This window comes from Castanea sativa, chromosome 5 (assembly GCF_040712315.1).
Source record: "Castanea sativa cultivar Marrone di Chiusa Pesio chromosome 5, ASM4071231v1".
In the NCBI taxonomy this organism is placed as follows: Eukaryota; Viridiplantae; Streptophyta; class Magnoliopsida; order Fagales; family Fagaceae; genus Castanea; species Castanea sativa.
Window position 1 is genome coordinate 13710554 of NC_134017.1, and position 18249 is coordinate 13728802.

At 35.8% G+C, this 18249-nt stretch overlaps 1 protein-coding gene and 1 pseudogene across 1 annotated transcript; both read right to left on the bottom strand.

Moving 5' to 3' along the window:
• The window catches only part of LOC142634782 (LRR receptor-like serine/threonine-protein kinase IOS1), a 60654-nt pseudogene that overhangs the window by 16583 nt on the left and 25822 nt on the right, over positions 1 to 18249 (bottom strand).
• LOC142637004 (mitogen-activated protein kinase kinase 3-like) lies at positions 10585 to 12506 on the bottom strand. The gene is made up of 5 exons (XM_075811296.1): positions 12288 to 12506; positions 11398 to 11616; positions 11155 to 11292; positions 10819 to 10986; positions 10585 to 10686 (listed from the first exon to the last, which is right to left on the bottom strand). The coding sequence occupies exons 1-5, from the start codon at positions 12396 to 12398 to the stop codon at positions 10585 to 10587; spliced, it is 738 nt and encodes a 245-aa protein (XP_075667411.1). The 5' UTR covers positions 12399 to 12506.

Below are 18249 nucleotides of genomic sequence, written 5' to 3' on the forward strand. Positions count from 1 at the left end.
TCTTTTGCTTGACTTGAAGACCCAAGAAGAATGTTAGCTCACCTACCATACTCATCTCAAATTCTTTCTTCATCTCCTCGGAAAACTCTATAGCTCGTGCATCAATGGTAACTCCAAATACTATGTCATCAACATATACTTGGGCCACAAGAAGATAATCCCCATCATCTTTGACAAATAAAGTCCGGTCGGCATACCCTCTTTTGAATCCTCTATCCAGGAGATAATGGGTACGTCGATTATACCAAGCTCTAAGAGCTTGTTTCAAGCCATAGAGAGCTTTCTTCAATCTTAGCACATGGTCCGGGAAGTGAGGATCTTCGAAGCCTTTGGGTTGTTCAAAAAACACTTTTTCATTCAGGTATCCATTTAGAAATGCACATTTTACATCCATTTGGTAGAGTTTGAAGTTTATAGTGCAAGCAATTGACATAAGAATGTGGATAGACTCATGTCTTGCCATAGGAGCGAAGGATTCATCAAAATCTACTCCTTCTACTTGAGTGTATCCTTAAGCCACTAGTCGAGATTTATTCCGAATAATCTCTCCATCTTCATCGGTCTTGTTTTTGAAGATCCATTTGGTGCCAATGACATGAACATTTTCAGGCCTAAGAACAAGTTCTCATACATCATTTCTCACAAATTGATTCAGCTCTTCATGCATTGACTCAACCCAATTTCTTGAAGGGCTTCTTCTACCTTTTTCGGTTCAAATTGGGCAAGGTAGCAGTGATGTGTTACATGATTGGCCAGAATAGTGTTTCCCTTTCTAAGGCAAAGACCTTCATCTAAAGACCCAATGATGTTACTGTCTGGATGGTTTTTAGTCACTCTTGATGATGGTTTCTTTGATGTGGACCCTTCATCATTCTTGAAGACAGGAGGATGAACTTCAGGAGGAGTGAAAGGACTTGATGTTTTAGACATTGATCTTGTTTCCATTCTTGAGTTTAAGGGAGTTGATTCCTTTTCCAGTGAAAGTCCTTCAACTTCAATATCAAGAGCTTCGACCTCAGCTATGGGCCCTTTGATGCTTGGCCCTTCTCCATCATCAACCATCTCAACTTTTGTTAAAGTATCATCAATTTCTACATTGATGGATTCCATTACTGTCTTTGTTCTCTTATTGTAAACTCTATATGCCCGGCTAGTAGTAGAATACCCAAGGAAAATGCATTCATCACTTTTTGCATCAAATTTTCCAAGGTTCTCCCGATCATTGAGGATGTAACACTTGCTTCCAAACACTCAGAAGTACTTCACTTTTGGCTTCTTTCCATTCCAAATTTCATAAGCGGTCTTCTTTGTTCCCGCTCGAAAGAATATCCTATTACCAATGTGACATGAGGTGTTCACAGCTTCTCCTCAAAATTTTTGAGGAATTTGCTTGTTGAGTAGCATAACTCTTGCCATTTCTTGAATCATCCGATATTTTCTCTCAACCACCCCATTTTGTTGAGGAGTTTTGGGGGCTGAAAATTCCTTTTTGATCCCATTCTTCTCACAAAACGACTCAAATCTTGTATTCTTAAACTCCTTACCATGATCACTCCTTATCTTGACAATCGGAACCCCTTTCTCGTTTTGTAATCTCTTGCACAGAATTTCCAATTTCTCACATGCTTCTGATTTTTCTCTAAGAAACTCCACCCATGTGTATCTTGAGAAATCATCAACTATGACCATAATGTACTTCTTTCCTCCTAGACTTTCAGTTCTTGTAGGCCTCATTAAGTCAACATGTAGAAGGTCTAAACAATGTGAGGTAGCAATCACATTCACCTTGTGATGACTCGCCTTTGTTTGCTTTCCCATTTGGCATGTACCACAAATTGTCTTCTCTACCTTTCCAACTTTTGGAAGTCCCTCAATAGCTTTAAGTTTAGATACTTTAGCTACTTGTTTGAAATTTTCATGTCCAAATCTGTGATGCCAAAGTTCCAACATGTCAACACGAGCACTTCTACAGGAAATTGGTGCTGTAGGGACTATACCATAGCAATTGTCGGTAGTCCTATTTCCCTCCAAGACTTGAATCCCTTCTTCATCAATAATTATGCACCCCTTCTTTGAGAATTGAACAAGGAAGTCTTCATCGCATATTTGAGTGATGCTTAAGAGATTCGCTTTCAGCCCTTTGATGTATAAGACATCCTTCAATAGAGGTAATCCTGGTATCTCAACAATCACTTTGCCGAGAACTTGAGCATGACTCCCATCACCAAATGTCACATAATCACCAACCTTTTCTTTGAGTGTCTTAAACAGTGATTTATCTCCTGTCATATGATGAGAACAGCCGCTATCAAGATACCATAAACATGAATTAAATACCTTCAAAAAAGTGTGTACAAACAAGCAAGCATGGGACAAACACTCTTGACCTTCAAACAAAAACTTATCTTCATTTTCCATGCTCTTGTTAGATTGAATTTTCTTTTTCAGACTATCAACCTTGTCACACAATATTCTATTTCTTCTTTTATACTTCTTGACCAAGGAATTAGACTCACATAGACTATTGTGTAAGATGTGATTCTTTTTTTCAAAATATTTCAGCATGTGAACAAATATTCTAGCATGTTTCTTTGTTTTTAATAACTCTAGGAGTTCATTGTTAGGACACCCTTCAAACATACTCATAGAGTCATTATCACAAACATTTGAACCACAATTCAGCACAGCCTTCTTCATAGCTTCATTATCGCAATCCCCAACCAACCAAGGATCCAATTGAAATACCAATTAAATTTGTATTTTGTAGGCTTTTTTAGGAGAACCCGCATGAAGCAAGGGTAAGAAAATGTGACTGGAAGAGTGAGTCCTCCTAATAGACCAGCAAGACTTGAGAGGAAAGGGAGTGCCACCCCTATGAAAAAGTTGACAAATCCATATCTTTTCAAATAGGCCTAAAGAGTTAAAAGAATTGATTCACGTAAAATGCACAAGTTCAATTTGCTTTCCTTGGCCAAATTTGACACGACTTCCAATAATTGAAAGGTCCCTTCACCATAACCATGTTAATCATGAGAAGATGTAACTATATCAACGGCACTGTGATTGTCATTTAGTCTCCATCAATCCTAGGAATTCAATTGGGATGACTATAAAACCAAACCAAACCAGTAAATTTGATGCATTTAACTATAAACAAGTGTGCTTATACAAAACTTTAGACATATAATTACAGATAGTTCAAGAAGTGCTGTAACCCCATGTTTGAACGACTGTAGACTAGTTCAAAAGTGAATTAATGTGGAACTAGTCTTTACAGAAAATCAGATCATTACATGTGTATATAAATCACAGCTAACAATTAAAAACTAATCCTAAAACTACAGGTAGTATAGCTGCTTTAAGTTTCTGCACTATCTGCTCTGTTTACTACACTTTTTACTGCACTGTCATATAGGTAGTCTTGGCCTGAACTCTTCTAATGCACTGTTATGGCATTTTGCCTAAGTCTTTGTCTTGATACACTCCAATACTAGGAGCAGAAAGCCTTTCCCCGTATGTACAAGACCTTGCACAATTCACAGTTGTAAAAGAGGCAAAGGAGCTCCATCATTTTCATAATACATATAAAAAAAAAAAATACTCCATGAAATACTGTCTAGAAAAGTATAAGGAATTCAATAGAAGCATTACACAGAATTGACTATTATTGTCATTGGAAGATTAGTTCCAGAACCATATATTTCTTTTATGCTAGAAAGAGTTGAGTTCTCCTCAACCCATTCAGGAACTATGTACCCAAGATTGTAGTGTGGGCAGGGCTCTTCATTTTACATTGCTCCATTGCTAAATATGTATGGTTGAGCACTAACCAAAATACACTCTTGAATCCAATTCCTATAAAGTATAAAACAAGCTAATTAGAGTCACAACATCACATATCCTGCCCAACCAATAGCTTAAAGGAAAAATAAAAAATCAATTTTATCTAAATTCTAATAGGTTCACACTTCCAACAGCTTACTTGAGTATTATTAACTAGTAATCATCATTAAAATTATGCATATAACCATAGTAAGGTTGGCATAGAAGTGATTTGAGTAGAAACGTAGTAAAATTAGAGAGGTTAACTACTGCAAAATCAAATTCCAAGCAACATTAGAGAGGTTAACTAAGTGGCCCTCTTGTCCAAGTGGCAATAATTGTGGATGGGCGAAAATACTACATCCATAAATATAAAGAACACTTTGAAATACAATAATGAACAGCCACCAATCACACATTTACCACCTCTTTAACATCAAAATAAGCCTAAAAAACAAACACAAAATCATCTAACCAAATGTTGTCCTCACCAGATATATCTCAGATTCACTTTGCACATTGTAGTGCATGTATATGCAGGTGCCAAAATGATCATACCACTAATCTTGATCATATCTAAGCAAAAAATATAACTTCTAGCATGATCTAGAAACTAAAATGACTTACGAATCAATGTTACATGTTTATGCCTTGTTCCTGATAATTAAGAATTTACATGATAACAATCGCATGTCCAAGAATGAGTCTTGATGATTAAAGTAAGCTTTTCTCAAGGAAATAGCAAGTTTCATGGAAAGACCATACCCAAATTTTTTAAAATAGAAAAAAAAAATCATTAGGGAATTTTATCAAACAGATAGAGCACAAAAGGAATGAGCCCAAGTTGTGAAATCAATTGGCCATGAATTCCTAATTACCCAATACAAAAATCACTCAAGATACACCATTTTATCAAGGACTTAACTGTAATTATCAAATAGATCAACATGATTATCAAAGGGAATCAAAGAAAAGAAAATAATTAAAAAATCAAGAACACCTATGGTAGAACATTTTATTTTATGGGGCAAGAAAATCCTAGAATTTCATCTGGCCAAAAACAAAGGGGAAGTGGACTCACCTCCTGCGGCAATGAGTGGGTAGTGCCCAAGTCTCCATTGCTGCCGAGTGGGAAGTTGGAGATGATGACCCAACTTCAGCAGAAAAAACATCTTGTTTGGCATTGGGGGAAAATGACTCATAACCCATCGAAGACAATTGTGAATTTTCTCTCAACAAGGTTCAGCTCGGCTTCACATAGAACACATAGAGTTAGAACTTCTAAATGCATTCACATAGAGCATATAGAGTCAGACTAGAAAAGAAAAAAAAAAAAAACAGAGCACTCACAACTAGAAACAGTTCAACTTGTTTTTTTTTTGTTTTTTTTTGTTGGCAACATGTAGAGGTGGAAGTGGAGGAGCAATGAAGGAGGAGATAGAGAGAGAAAAACGCAAGTTTAGAAAATAGAGAGAGAGAGAGAGAGAGAGAGAGAGAGAGAGAGAGAGACAAACATGAGACCAAACGTAGAGAGAGAGAGAGAGAGAGAGAGAGAGAGAGAGTCAGACATGTATTTTTTTTTTTTTTGGGTCTAGAGATACAATAAATAATGGGTAATTAATAAGATACTACTAAGGATATTAGAATTAATGAGGGTTTTTTTTTTAACCATTGGATCTACTTAGATCTAACAGTTTAAAAAAGGTGTAACTTGAACCCATCTCATATATATATATATATATATATATATATATATATATATATATATATATATTTTGAAACTGAAGCATTTATCCATTTATATTAATAAAGAATCATGATACAAGGCATTCATAGCTGGTGGAGGTGAATCCTCCATCCAAAACACATCCTCAAAAATATTCCTAGCATGTTGCCCAAGAGCATCCAGTCCTCTGATTGTCTCCAAATATTGCTGCATCAAAGTTTAATTTGTAGACTGAAGCTGGAGGTGGTTTCCACACGTCACCAACAGATGACACTGCTCCATTAACTTGCAAATAATTCTGTGCAGCTCGGTAATCTTCCAAATATTCCACTGCCTGTTTGCACAGCCAATTTGGATCTTGAATCTTCCTTCCATACAGCAATCTATTTCTCTGAGTCCAGATAATCCATGCCTGAATTAGAAACAGCTCCATCCCCTGCACAGTAAGCCGATTTAGAAAATATTCCATCAGCTCAATCATATCAGCTTGGCCATGTGAGCATTTCTGCAATTTTACCAAACTCCCAGTCCACACATCCATAGCAACCTCACAGTCCCATAGTGCATGTATCGTGGATTCAGGGAACCTGGTGCAATTTACACATACTGTCAGTGGTAATTCTTCTTTTAGCAAGGTTCAACCGAGTTGGCAATATCTCATTACATGCCCTCCACCCAAACACCTTAACTTTATTAGGAATATGTAATTTCCACAATGTAGCCCACACATTTTTCCCTACACTACTGCCTGAAGTCTCAGTCCATTCATCACCCCTCTGAAATTGCACAGCCACCTTATATGCTAATTTTATTGAAAATCTCCCATCCTTATTGAACATCCAAACTAGGACATCAGGTACATGCCGACGACTCAAAGAGATTCTACAAATTGCCGCAGCATCTTCAGAGTGGAAATTTGACATGAGCAACTCTCTTCTCCATGAATGTAGGTCTGGGTCAATGAGATCAGCCACCAACAATCCTGTAGTCTCTTCATTGGCCGGGTGTAGCACTTTATTAGTTGGATAATTTGGAATCCACCTATCCTCATGAACTCTAATAGAATAACCATTCCCAACTCTCCAAGAACATCCATTTTTAAGAATAGGGAGTGCTGCCATTATGCTTCTCCAAACAAAAGAACAACTAGGTGATTCAACAGCTTCAAGAAAGTTAGACCTTGGGAAATATCTAGCCTTAAAACACTTATATAATAAAGAGTCATCATCCGAAAGCAACCTCCATCCTTGCTTAACAAGCATAGCAAGGTTAAATGCTCTCAAATCACGGAATCCCATACCACCTTTTTTTGGAGTGGCTAATTTGTCCCACCTTTTCCAGTGAATTTTTCATTCCCTACTTGTCCCCACCAAAACTTTGCACACAAAGCTTCTAACTTATCACACAATTTCATCGGAAGTTGGAAAACACTCATCGTATAAGTAGGAATGGATTGTGCCACAGCCTTGATAAGTACCTCTTTCTCCGCCCTTGATAACAGCATACCCTTCCAACCTTGCAATTTCTTCCATACCCTATCCTTCAAATAAGAAAATGAATTATATTTTGAGCATCCAACCAATGTTGGCAGCCCCAAATAAGATTCAAACCGCTCCACCTCCTTAACACCCAAAATCTGCATAATCTCTTCTTTCTGACCATTAAGAGTATTACTGCTAAAATATACTAACGACTTCTCCAGGTTGATACATTGACCCGAAGCTTGAGCATAGATTTTAAGGATCTCAGCAACCACCTCCACTTCAGTTCTAGTAGCTTGGCAAGATAGCAATGAGTCATCAGCAAACAAAAGGTTGGTGATTTTAGGTGCTCTTCTGCAAATAGAGATTCCATGAATTCTCCCTTCCAACTCTGCCTTAGCCAATAAAGAAGTGAATCCTTCTGCACACAACAAAAATAAATAAGGTGAAAGAGGATCTCCTTGACGGATACCTCTAGATGGGTGTATATTGCCATGTGGTTTGCCATTAATGAGAATTGAAAAAGAGGGTGTTGTGACACAGCTCATCACCCTATCAATCCACCTCTCAGGAAACCCTAGCTTATGCATTATATTCTTCAAAAAAAGGCCACTCCACACGATCATAGGCCTTACTAATATCAAGCTTCAATGCTACTTTTTTACCCTTCTTCCTGCAATGCATTGTGTGAAGAGTTTCATAAGCCACTAACATATTATCCGTGATGAGGCGGCCAGGCACAAAGGCACTCTGAGTAAGATAGATGATTCGGGGAATATTAAATCTAGGTATATTATGAATATTTTTCAATAATATATGTATGTATGTGTGTGTGTGGTGGCCCATTCAAGATTGACGATCTCTTAAATTGTATCACTCTTCTTTATGATGATTTATAATCCATAATATTGTTCCAATTCTTAACTTTTCACCTAATTAAAATATTATAATAAAATGCAATAAGATTAAAATGACCTAATTCTTTCATGACAGTAAAAAATTCAAATAAAATTCATATTTTTCTTTTAGGCTATACTTAAGAGAGATTAAGATGAGAATCGAGATATGTCATTTTTTTATTTTACACTTCGCTTTTTTTTTTTTTTTTTTTTGTTGATATATTACACTTCGCTTTTGGTTAAAAATAGGTAAAAAGTGTAATTTATTTTCTTATTTTTAACACATATCTATTAAGCTTGAGTAACACTTTTTGTTATACGTCTATTATGCATGGACAATTATGATATCATAGGCGTGAACTAGATATAGAAGGGCAACGTCAGAAATCCAATTTTGCTTGAACTCCCCTATACCATCGTAATCTATGACGTCTTGATCATTAGAATTTAGAACTAATGCCTCGACCTTGTATTATTTTATAGTAAACAGAATATTGTAGCGACGTGGTAATTGTCATCTTCACAAGAAAAAGTCTCCAGCAAATTGACAGTTCATCAAACTTATTGTTCATATATTGATATTCATATTATTGATGTTTGGAATCTGTAAGGTAATGCAACCTTATTTGGAGTCCAAGTCAACCTTTAAATCGTAACAGAAACTTGTTTTTTATCCTTAATACTCTAGAGACCAATTGGAGTGTCTGAAAGGGTGTTTCTCTCTTCTGGTTCAATTGAATTGAGGGGGATCGAGTAGAGTACAGTACTCCCTCTTCAATTCTAGCGGGCCCTTCATAAACAAAGTATTTAAAGAGTACCTTAATTTCCATTGGGACGCATATATTTGTGTTCTATAGGCGCTAGCTAGCGCAATACCAGGAAAACCTTACTTTTAGGGTTCAGTGTAATATGCTATTTAAGTACCTTTTGCTGTCTAGAAAGGTAGCTTAGACAAGGGCACAGTGTCCACAAAATTAGCGACCCATGTAGAAGAAATCTAGATAGCCTTTATATTGTTCTAGGGTTATACTTCTATAGTTGAAAAATCCTGAGATTTGTTCAGTTGATTATTGTAGGCACTTTTATAGTCGTAACTCGTAATATGCATCCATGGATGAAGGTTATTCCACTGTTTTTAAGACCGTTGTTGGGCTTGGGAATAGTCCATCACTGTTATTTGATTAAACACGGCCAAATCGGCCCAATACCACATTTTCACAAATTTTTTAGGCAAAAAACACTGTTTCGAAAATAATTTGGGATATACCACTTTTTTCAGTACTCGAGCTCACAAAACTCGAGTACTAGATTTTATAGTTCTACCGTGGCATGCCAATATGGCATCTCGGATTAAAAAAATGCCACTTAGTACTCGAGTTTAGTGGACTCGAGTACTGTATACTGTGGTACCCAAGTCCACTAAACTCGGGTACCAATCTGGGTTGGCCGCCATCTATTGAGGGCATAATGCCATTTGATACTCGAGTTTCATGGACTCGGGTATTGTGTTAACAGTACCCGAGTTCTTGAATCTCGAGTATGAATATGTGTTGTCCTAAATTTGTTGAGTCATCATGCCGATTAATACTCGAGTTTCACGGAACTGTCACCATCAACTTAATTTTTTACAGTATTATCAGTAAGCTCCTACTCCTTTATATCCTCATTATTTGCACCTGACATTTTTTGCTTTCTGCACCGGTGAGGAATGCAACTATGAACAACTGATTTTATATCTATCACAAATGAAAAAACTAGATTTTAAACTTCTTAACAAGTGCAGGCATTTGAATGCCATGTCCAAACAAAAGAGAGAAATTTCACGGCAATTACATTACAAAAGGAATGAGCCCATTCATTGTTGCCAATCAACATAACAAACTAGCAAAAGATATGTAATATTCTTGCCAAATTACCCAAATAAAGCCACAGAATGTGATATAACTATGACTTTGTTCCTTAGCGTCTGACATCTCAGCATCCTCATAAAAGTAAATAAATAAACTTTAAACAAGCTTCTTAAATTGAAAAATGGGAATTTTGTATTTCGTATGGCTTTATCAATATAATAACATAATTACACAACACTCAAAATGCAGAGCTCCACTTTAACCATTCAACTCTAATTCTCAGCATCCCAACTATTTTCCCCTTTCAAGCTTAATGGCAATACACGGCACGAATGATCACTTCCGTTTATGTTCCGACTACTAATCACAATCGTTCCCCGATCGTCTCTTGATAAAGTAAGACTCAAATCAGTGTTGAATTGAGCATGTCTTTACTTAACAAGTACCTCAAGATGTTAAAAAAAAAAAACATTAAAAAGGAATGAAAAGTGGCACAATGATTTTCAGAATCATGTCTGCAAAAACATTAGGCAAGGATAAGATGTGCCATTGTAATTGAACAAGAAGTCCAAGTTAATAAAAAGAACTAAGAACTTTATATCTACAATGGCAGATACATGTTCTAAGTGAAAGGAGAATCAAAACCATCTCTTGATAATAATCAACAAAGGTTAATTTTTTTTTTATAAAGTTAATAATTAAACTAAAATTAACCAAAATTTAGATTTTTTCTTTCTTTTGAAATCACAAAATAGTAACAATTAAAACCACCGATTTATGATTCATTAGCATAGGCATGTACCATGTCACAAATTTCTGCCATCCTTCTGCAAGCAAGCATCGATAAATGAGTAGAACTCTGTTGAAAAATATTGTTTTGATGGTGATGGTGATGGGTCATCCAAGATCTACCAGACCAAGAAATTTTAGTTGTTGAACAAAGAAACGACACATAGGCAATAAAATGCATAAGAATGCAAAATGTGTCTGTAATATAGATGGAAGCACAATGTCTTCGCTATTAAAAAAAAAATGAAGACATTGTACTCCCCTTTTACTGGTCCTTCATTAGGAAAATATGGGAATTCTCCTGTACCACATTCAAAGAGAGCAAGACCAAGGCTCCAAATATCAGTCGGATAAGAATAGCTCTCATTTCGAATTGTCTCAGGTGACATGTACGTAATAGTTCCAACAAAAGTAGCACACTGACATATTACATTGAGAGATAAGTAACAAATCTACAATTTGAAAATCATGAAAAAAAAGTAACTAGCAAGTAGATAACACGTATCAAATTGACATGTATTAACAAGCAAGAAGCATAGAACAATAAAACCAGCACTTATATAATTGATGTAGAAAGTATCACTAACCATAGCCATTGAATTCTCTAAGCCAGCACTTATACCAAAATCTGTTATTTTTGGCTTGCCCTTCAGATTCATAAGCAAATTTGCTGGCTTTATGTCTCTGTGTACTAAATGTCTAACTCCATGCAAGTAGCTTAACCCCTTCTAGGATGAAAAAGAAAATGTTAATAACAAGAATACTTATGTTCTGATTAGATGGGAAGCTTATAATGAGAAAAATCTAGCTGGAATTAATGATATTCTTACATGAAGGAGCTTTTGAAACATAGACGAGAGGACAAGTTCAGGTATTTTTTTCTGCAATCTTAAGATATCTGCCAATGACCCTCCATCCATGTACTCCAAAGTTATGCTTATTTGCCCAGAATCGGGAACATAAAATGCCCCGTGGAATTCTACGAGACCTTGATAACAAGGCGCTTCACATAATGTCCGTATCTCTATAAGAAGCTGTTGCCTTTTCTCCTAGTAAGCACGAGGGAGTACTTATGTAAGACCATGTGATAAGAGAATAGTACAATTTACCCAATACTACTTTTTAAGCTGAACTTTTCTGGATCAAGATTTTGGAAATTTGTTATTTTAGAATAGATTATCTCAATTTAAGATCATTAGAAGAGGGATAATATCTATACGCTAAAGTAGAGGCAAGTAGACAAGTTTAATGATAATTAACCTAAAGTTGGTGTGCCTTCTTGTGCAAGACAGGACATGTAGATTATGAGAACTCAAAAATGCGACTAGTGCAAAGCAACTTTAGATACTTCAGAAGAGAGTAGACCAAATTAAGAATATCCCTTATAGTTCCAAAAGAAAAAGAAAAATATGCTCTCTTTCTTCATGAAAATATTCAAATCACTGACTAATGAGCCAAATATGATCAATTTTAGCCCACAATTAACTATAATTTCCTTTTCCAATGAAGAAACCATCACATCAAACGGTACAATTGTTTAAGAAACACACCTTTAGACTGCCCCCGATTGTGATTCAATAGGTAAATCAACTGTCCAATTTCTTTATCTTAATTCATGACAAACAAACTCTCACATCATTGTATCAGTACAAAGCAACAAGACATAGTTAGCAAGCAATACTTTCTTAATTCATCCCCAAAAGAAAAGAAAAAAAAATACCTTCTCAAAGATATTGATCTTCTTCAAGGCCAAAAATCTATGATTAGGAATATGTATAGCTCTCTGAACTACACTGCTTGCTTCACTACCGATTGCACCAAATATCCTCATCTCATGTGAAGCACATTGGTATGTCTTTTCACTACCATCCGTCTCATCTACCGGCGAAGACGTGCACTTTTGCAACCCAAGCTCATTAATATTGTACACTCCATATGATCTACTCAACAAATTAACAGTCCCACCATCCAATAGCTTCACAAAAACCACAAATTCATTAAAAAAAAAATAAAAAACTCTGGCTCAAATGGAACTTCCCATGTTCTTGGGTTCAAAACCCATTATCTAGTGTAACTTAACAATCAAATTAAAAAAAAAAAGAAAAAAGAAAAAGAAAGAAGACCCTTTTGTTTTCTTTTAAAATTTGATTTTTAAAAATTATCTCAAATTTTCTCTTCCAATGCAAATACTTACAGTACATGACTTGTAGATGATTATGAGCATGGTAAGGTTAAGAGAGAGAGAGAGAGAGAGAGAGAGAGAGAGAGGAAAAGATAGATTTAAATCAATCCATTGGAACTCTAGTCCTTACTTAGAGGACAATGATAAAAAAAAGTGGATAAAAACCGAACAGTGGAACTTGATTTAAACTGATCAGGTCACTATCCATGAACGATAAAAAAACAAGTAGTATAGAAAACTCTCCATGAGATAATTTATCTTAGTGTTACACCAAAAAATAAATGCAATGTAATATTGAAAAGGTAAATGAATATAGGTTAACATTGTGCCAAAACAAGTAAATTCAAGAATTACCAAGAACTTCGCGTAGCTCTTTAGCAGTACAAGCTGCTTGGACTGGTCCACGTCTTCCAACCAAATACACCTTCTGGCATTAGCTTTTCGTTGAATCCCTCTTTTGGTGTTTGCTGCAAACTTTGAGGTCAATATTGTAGCTCCCAATTGTTGTGCTTTAAAAAAAGGAAGTAATCATGGTCTATAAAGACTATGGTATAACTTATAAGTTTCAAAGAAAAAAAATATTATTAGCTTCTTCCTCTCCTACTCAGGCATATTTTACATAACAAAGTAAAAAGTTTGAGGACAAATTTTAAAAATAAGTACTTCACACAAATTCCTAAGTAAAACATTTGGAACAAGAAGCTCAAAAGTTTGGGAACTTTTTTTGAAAAATCAGGAACTTTGGTCACCTTTTGATAAGACAATAATGAATTAAAATTCAAACCAAAATTTCTCAGAAGTATGTCATTTTAGATAAAAGATGCATGTACATATCGAGTAGTCAAAAAATGTTTGTACTCTACACGTTCAAGAATTAGAAGGATGCCACGGTTCAAACTTAGCGTACCTAGTCTGCGAGACCACCACTCGTCGGGGCCTCGTTCCACTTAGGGCATGTTCTTTAGTTATGCCCCCCTTGGTCACACAACCCGTATTGCACCTTTCTCCCCCCCTCATTCCATGGTGTGGTTCTAGGCCGTTTCCCACCCTCGTTCATCTTATTCCTGATTCGTGTTGAGATAAGGCGACCTTTCTCTCAAATCAATTGGGGGTTAAGGAGGACCCTTCAAGTTTCTTTAGGATCCAGCCATGATAATCTATCTTTCAACACAGGGAAAACGGGAGCATAGCTCCGAAACAGTGCGTCTATGCTATAGCATTGGTCAATAAACTACTCTGCATCATGTCGATACCTAATACAAACTGCAATGACATGTGAACATGATATCTTATACAATTTCTATTTTTGACATGTGCAAGTTCTTTGCAACAGATTAACTCCATGTGTGTGATCCCCATGTCTAGCAGTCCTTGGATTATGTGGTGTATCTACTTGATATGATTGTTGTTGCGCACTCAATCTCGTCACCCTGTGATGCTCCGCCTTCTCCTTATTTCTCATGAAGCTATCCAAGGCATATTTACACCATTTTTTTCCTGAATTCAACTGCTCTATGCTCTTATTGCGACGATCATCAAAATAAGCATTCAGTTTGACCATTGTTGTAATGGGCAGGCTATGAGCACCCTTTATAACACCATTGAAGCACTCAAAGACGCTTGTAGTCATCGCCCCATAACGGTAACCCTCATCAAAAGTTAGAGCCCATTTCTCTTTGGGCATATCCTTCAGATATTGGTACGCATCCCGGTTCACATTCTCAATTAAATTGAAGGTGGCATTGAACTTTCGCTCCTGGATTGCACTTGCTGCCCTCCATACTAGATTCTTTAAAATTTCATTGTTTCATCTAGTGTTGACGTTAGCGCATAGATGATGAAGGCAATAACGATGTTCTGTCATGGGAGGCTGCAAAAAGTCTCGATTAGTGTCTCTGAAGATAGCTTGTATCCCAGGGTGTCTGTCAGATATGACACACAGGTGTCTCCAGTCAGTAACATACCTTCTTATACAAGCCAAGAACCAACCCCAAGTTTCTGTGCTCTCGCTCTCGACAACGGCGAAGGCTAGTGGATAAATCTTATTATTAGCATCTGTCGCCATTGCAATCATCAATTTCCCTTTATATTTTCCATAGAGGTGGGTTGCATCAATGCTAATCACAGGCCTATAGTTCTTGAACCCAATAATACATGGACGAAATGGCCAAAATAAGGACTTGAATGTACAGGTTCCCGGATCATAATTATCATCCACGTTTAACTTATACTTTGTACCCAGACTTGCATCCTTAAGTCCTGCCAAAAAACGAGGCAACTCTACATAAGACTCCTTAAAATCCCCGTATATAGCTGCAACGGCCTTTTGTTTGGCATCCCAAACCTTGTATGTGAACCATAATGATTATGTTAGAAATGAATACAAGTTAAATAATTATAGCTGAAGGAAACAAATCAAGACTTGTAAGGCTATAAGATGAAGACAATATTTCTTTCTCTTTATTCCTTTTTTTTTTTTCAATTCAATTTCATTTTTCATAACATCAGGTATTCATGGGTTTTGGGAATTACAATCATGCTTATACTTCCATGTATTGAAAAAAGAATGCAAGTTAAAGAATACCTTGTAGTGAGATACTTTGTGTTTTAAGTCTGCTAAAGCAACGTGACGTAAGTTTTTTATCTTATACATGGGGTCTTCTCGTATGTAGTGCTCAAGTACATATGCTAGGAACACCGAATCAATCATCCATCCATCATGAGCATTCTGAATTTTGTCGCACATGTGGGGGCCCTTGCATTTTGCGATCTTCCAGACATTGTCTCCCTTGCAACAGATCGCACGGACTGACCATGGACAGGAATCATCTTCACAACTCACCATAAGCCACTCTAAGTCTGAATGCTCAGTTTTAAACCTAAAATTCTCTCGCTGTGCGTACCAAGTCAATGCATGTCACACCGCAAATTTAGTGGCGAATACCATTCCTTTCATTGGCTACTCCCCAGGCGTCCAACTTGATACTTCCGCTTGCATAACTGGTGATGGATCAAACATATTACCCCAAGTGTTTTTGGTGAACCATTCTGGCATAGGATCGGGAGCAGGGCATGTGTCTCTATTCTCTTCTACAACCACATCCTCGATATGATCAACATCCTCATGTTCACCCATGGTATCTAGAAGCTCCTCAAACTTATCCCTAGTAACATCAATATGGGTTGCATCGTCACCAAGTCCGTGATCATCTTCATTTTCAGATGTGCCCCCATGCAGCTCATCATGAGATAAATGTTCTCCTGCATGAACTTCCTGGGGCCCTTGCTCCTCCTCAATGTGTGAAGCAAGGGGAAATGTTTGCCATGGTTCAGTACTATACCCATCTCCTGTGTTTTCTGTACACTCTTGATAAGACTGTAATGATATTGAGTCAATGTGCTCATCTACAGTTTCATCCAAAACAGTATGTTGTTAACCCTCCCCAGCCTCTACTATGGTGGGCTTAATAATGACATAGAGATCCGAAACAAAAAATCATTTCACCACCATTTGCTCAACAATTTCCCACATCATCTTCACTTGGGCGCCACTCGATAACTGTAGTGAATTGTAGAAAACATAGGTGTCTAGAACCCGTTGAGGTGCTCGATACACGATGGGAATGTTATGCCTAGAGTGGTCTAATCTCATCACCTTCAATATTCTTCGTTGCAATTTCATAAGGCCTATCCCACGCTTCACCCTAACACAATTTTGCTTTTGGTTCAAGCCTTGGTATGACAACCCATGCAAGTCATGATAATACATCTCTCCATCGTAGTACACATAGAAAAAGTGAAAATCCATCACCGACCTGTTATTAACAATATAAAAGTTGTCATAATGTATAACCACTTGCAACAGATCTTGTGTATGATAAAAACAATTTATATTCAAACTCAATCATAGACATATAAATAATTGAATAATTGAATTTATAAAAACAATTAATAGTATATCGAGTTCTGCGTTCTAGTTAGCTCAATTTATAAAATTTCTCTCATAAAAAAAATTATAAAATCTCTTATTGTCAAATAATGGTTTTTAAAATCAAATCACGTCTAAAAAAAATTATTAGTGTTTTGACATAATTAAGAACCATAATCAAATTGACAATTCAAATACAATCATATTTACATTTTAAATATAAATAATAATAATAATAATACTAAAGTCAAGTTAAAACAACATTGTGTTATGAGTTATTATTACTATATAACTAAGGCAATGGACTACCACACAAACTGACATCATGTTCATGTCCAACAACCCTTGGAGGTACTGCAATATGACTGTAGCAAAATAGACTATGCATTACTCTTAAAAGGATCTGGTTTACTAGTGTTGGTGTGCATTGGTTATGGTTAAGTTTTTTTTTTGATATATATATAGTTGATGATTTATGTATTTGAATCTTATATATTTTTATTGGAAATAAAAAAATGCAACAATAAATTAAGTTACAAGATTCTTAGCAAGTTAAATTTTTTATTACAATTGATTAGTTGTTTATGGAGAGTAGCACAACCAATTACTTTTTCATCTGCTATTCACACGGTGGTTCTGAATAAAAAAATCTTACTATGCATGCTCTCTATTTGCTATCATATGGTCAACCTTGATTTTTTTATACTTGTGCTCCATTTGTTTTGACAAAGATTTTGGGAACTTTTTTTTTTGTTTTTTTATATCAGTTTGGGGGCATCACTGACCTGTAAATGTCCAATAGGGGTGCATTATTTCTTTGTGTGAACCAAGTGGTGTGTTCATTTTGTCTTTATAGGTAGGGGGTGACTTGTTCTGTTGACGAATATATGTGACATATGAGTTTCATTAGACACCAAAAAGTATTAGCGTCTTGATCAGGAGTATCTAAACCCATTTGTTTCTTTACTTTATTAAACTCTTTTGGTGAACATAAGGACATTGACACAAAGCTAGGATAGTTTGATGATACTTTTTTCTTTATTCGAATAATGGAGGTTTGAACTTTGAAATATTACTATTCAAAGACATTAAAGACTCGTGGATTTTATATGTCGAATAATATGTACAAAACATGAATGTGTTCATGATTTTATTAAAGATGAGTACAATTGCAATTATTATTATTTTTTATTTATTATTATTATTATTATTATCATTATTATTATAGATACGTTATGGTTTAAAATCTATATGCCTTATTCCATGAGTTTATTATAGTCCTATTAGGCCAAGACTTTTATAATAGACATGGTTATGTAAAATTAAAATAAAGTATATAGAATGTAAGTTTATTAAAAGTAGAAACCTAGATGAAAAGAATACATGCGAACGATTCTATTTAATATGTCGTACATCTATAATTGACTAGAAAAATTTGGAATTAAAGTATGTTTTTGTCTCTACTATGATAGGGTTCAAAATTTATGGTATCTTACACAATAATTGCATGCCTTTCACTAAGTTTTTATATTTTGGTGTAGATAAAATCCAATCGTAAAAAATTTCTTATTT

Excerpts from the sequence above, each read along its gene's own strand:
- LOC142637004 (XM_075811296.1), bottom strand. The coding sequence starts at position 12,398 with ATGAGGATATTTGGTGCAATCGGTAGTGAAGCAAGCAGTGTAGTTCAG. Across the intron at positions 11,293-11,397 it reads TGTTTCAAAAGCTCCTTCAT|GGGTTAAGCTACTTGCATGG; the intron begins GTAAGAATATCA and ends TCATCCTAGAAG. Across the intron at positions 10,687-10,818 it reads CAGTAAAAGGGGAGTACAAT|ATCTTGGATGACCCATCACC; the intron begins GTCTTCATTTTT and ends TTGGTCTGGTAG.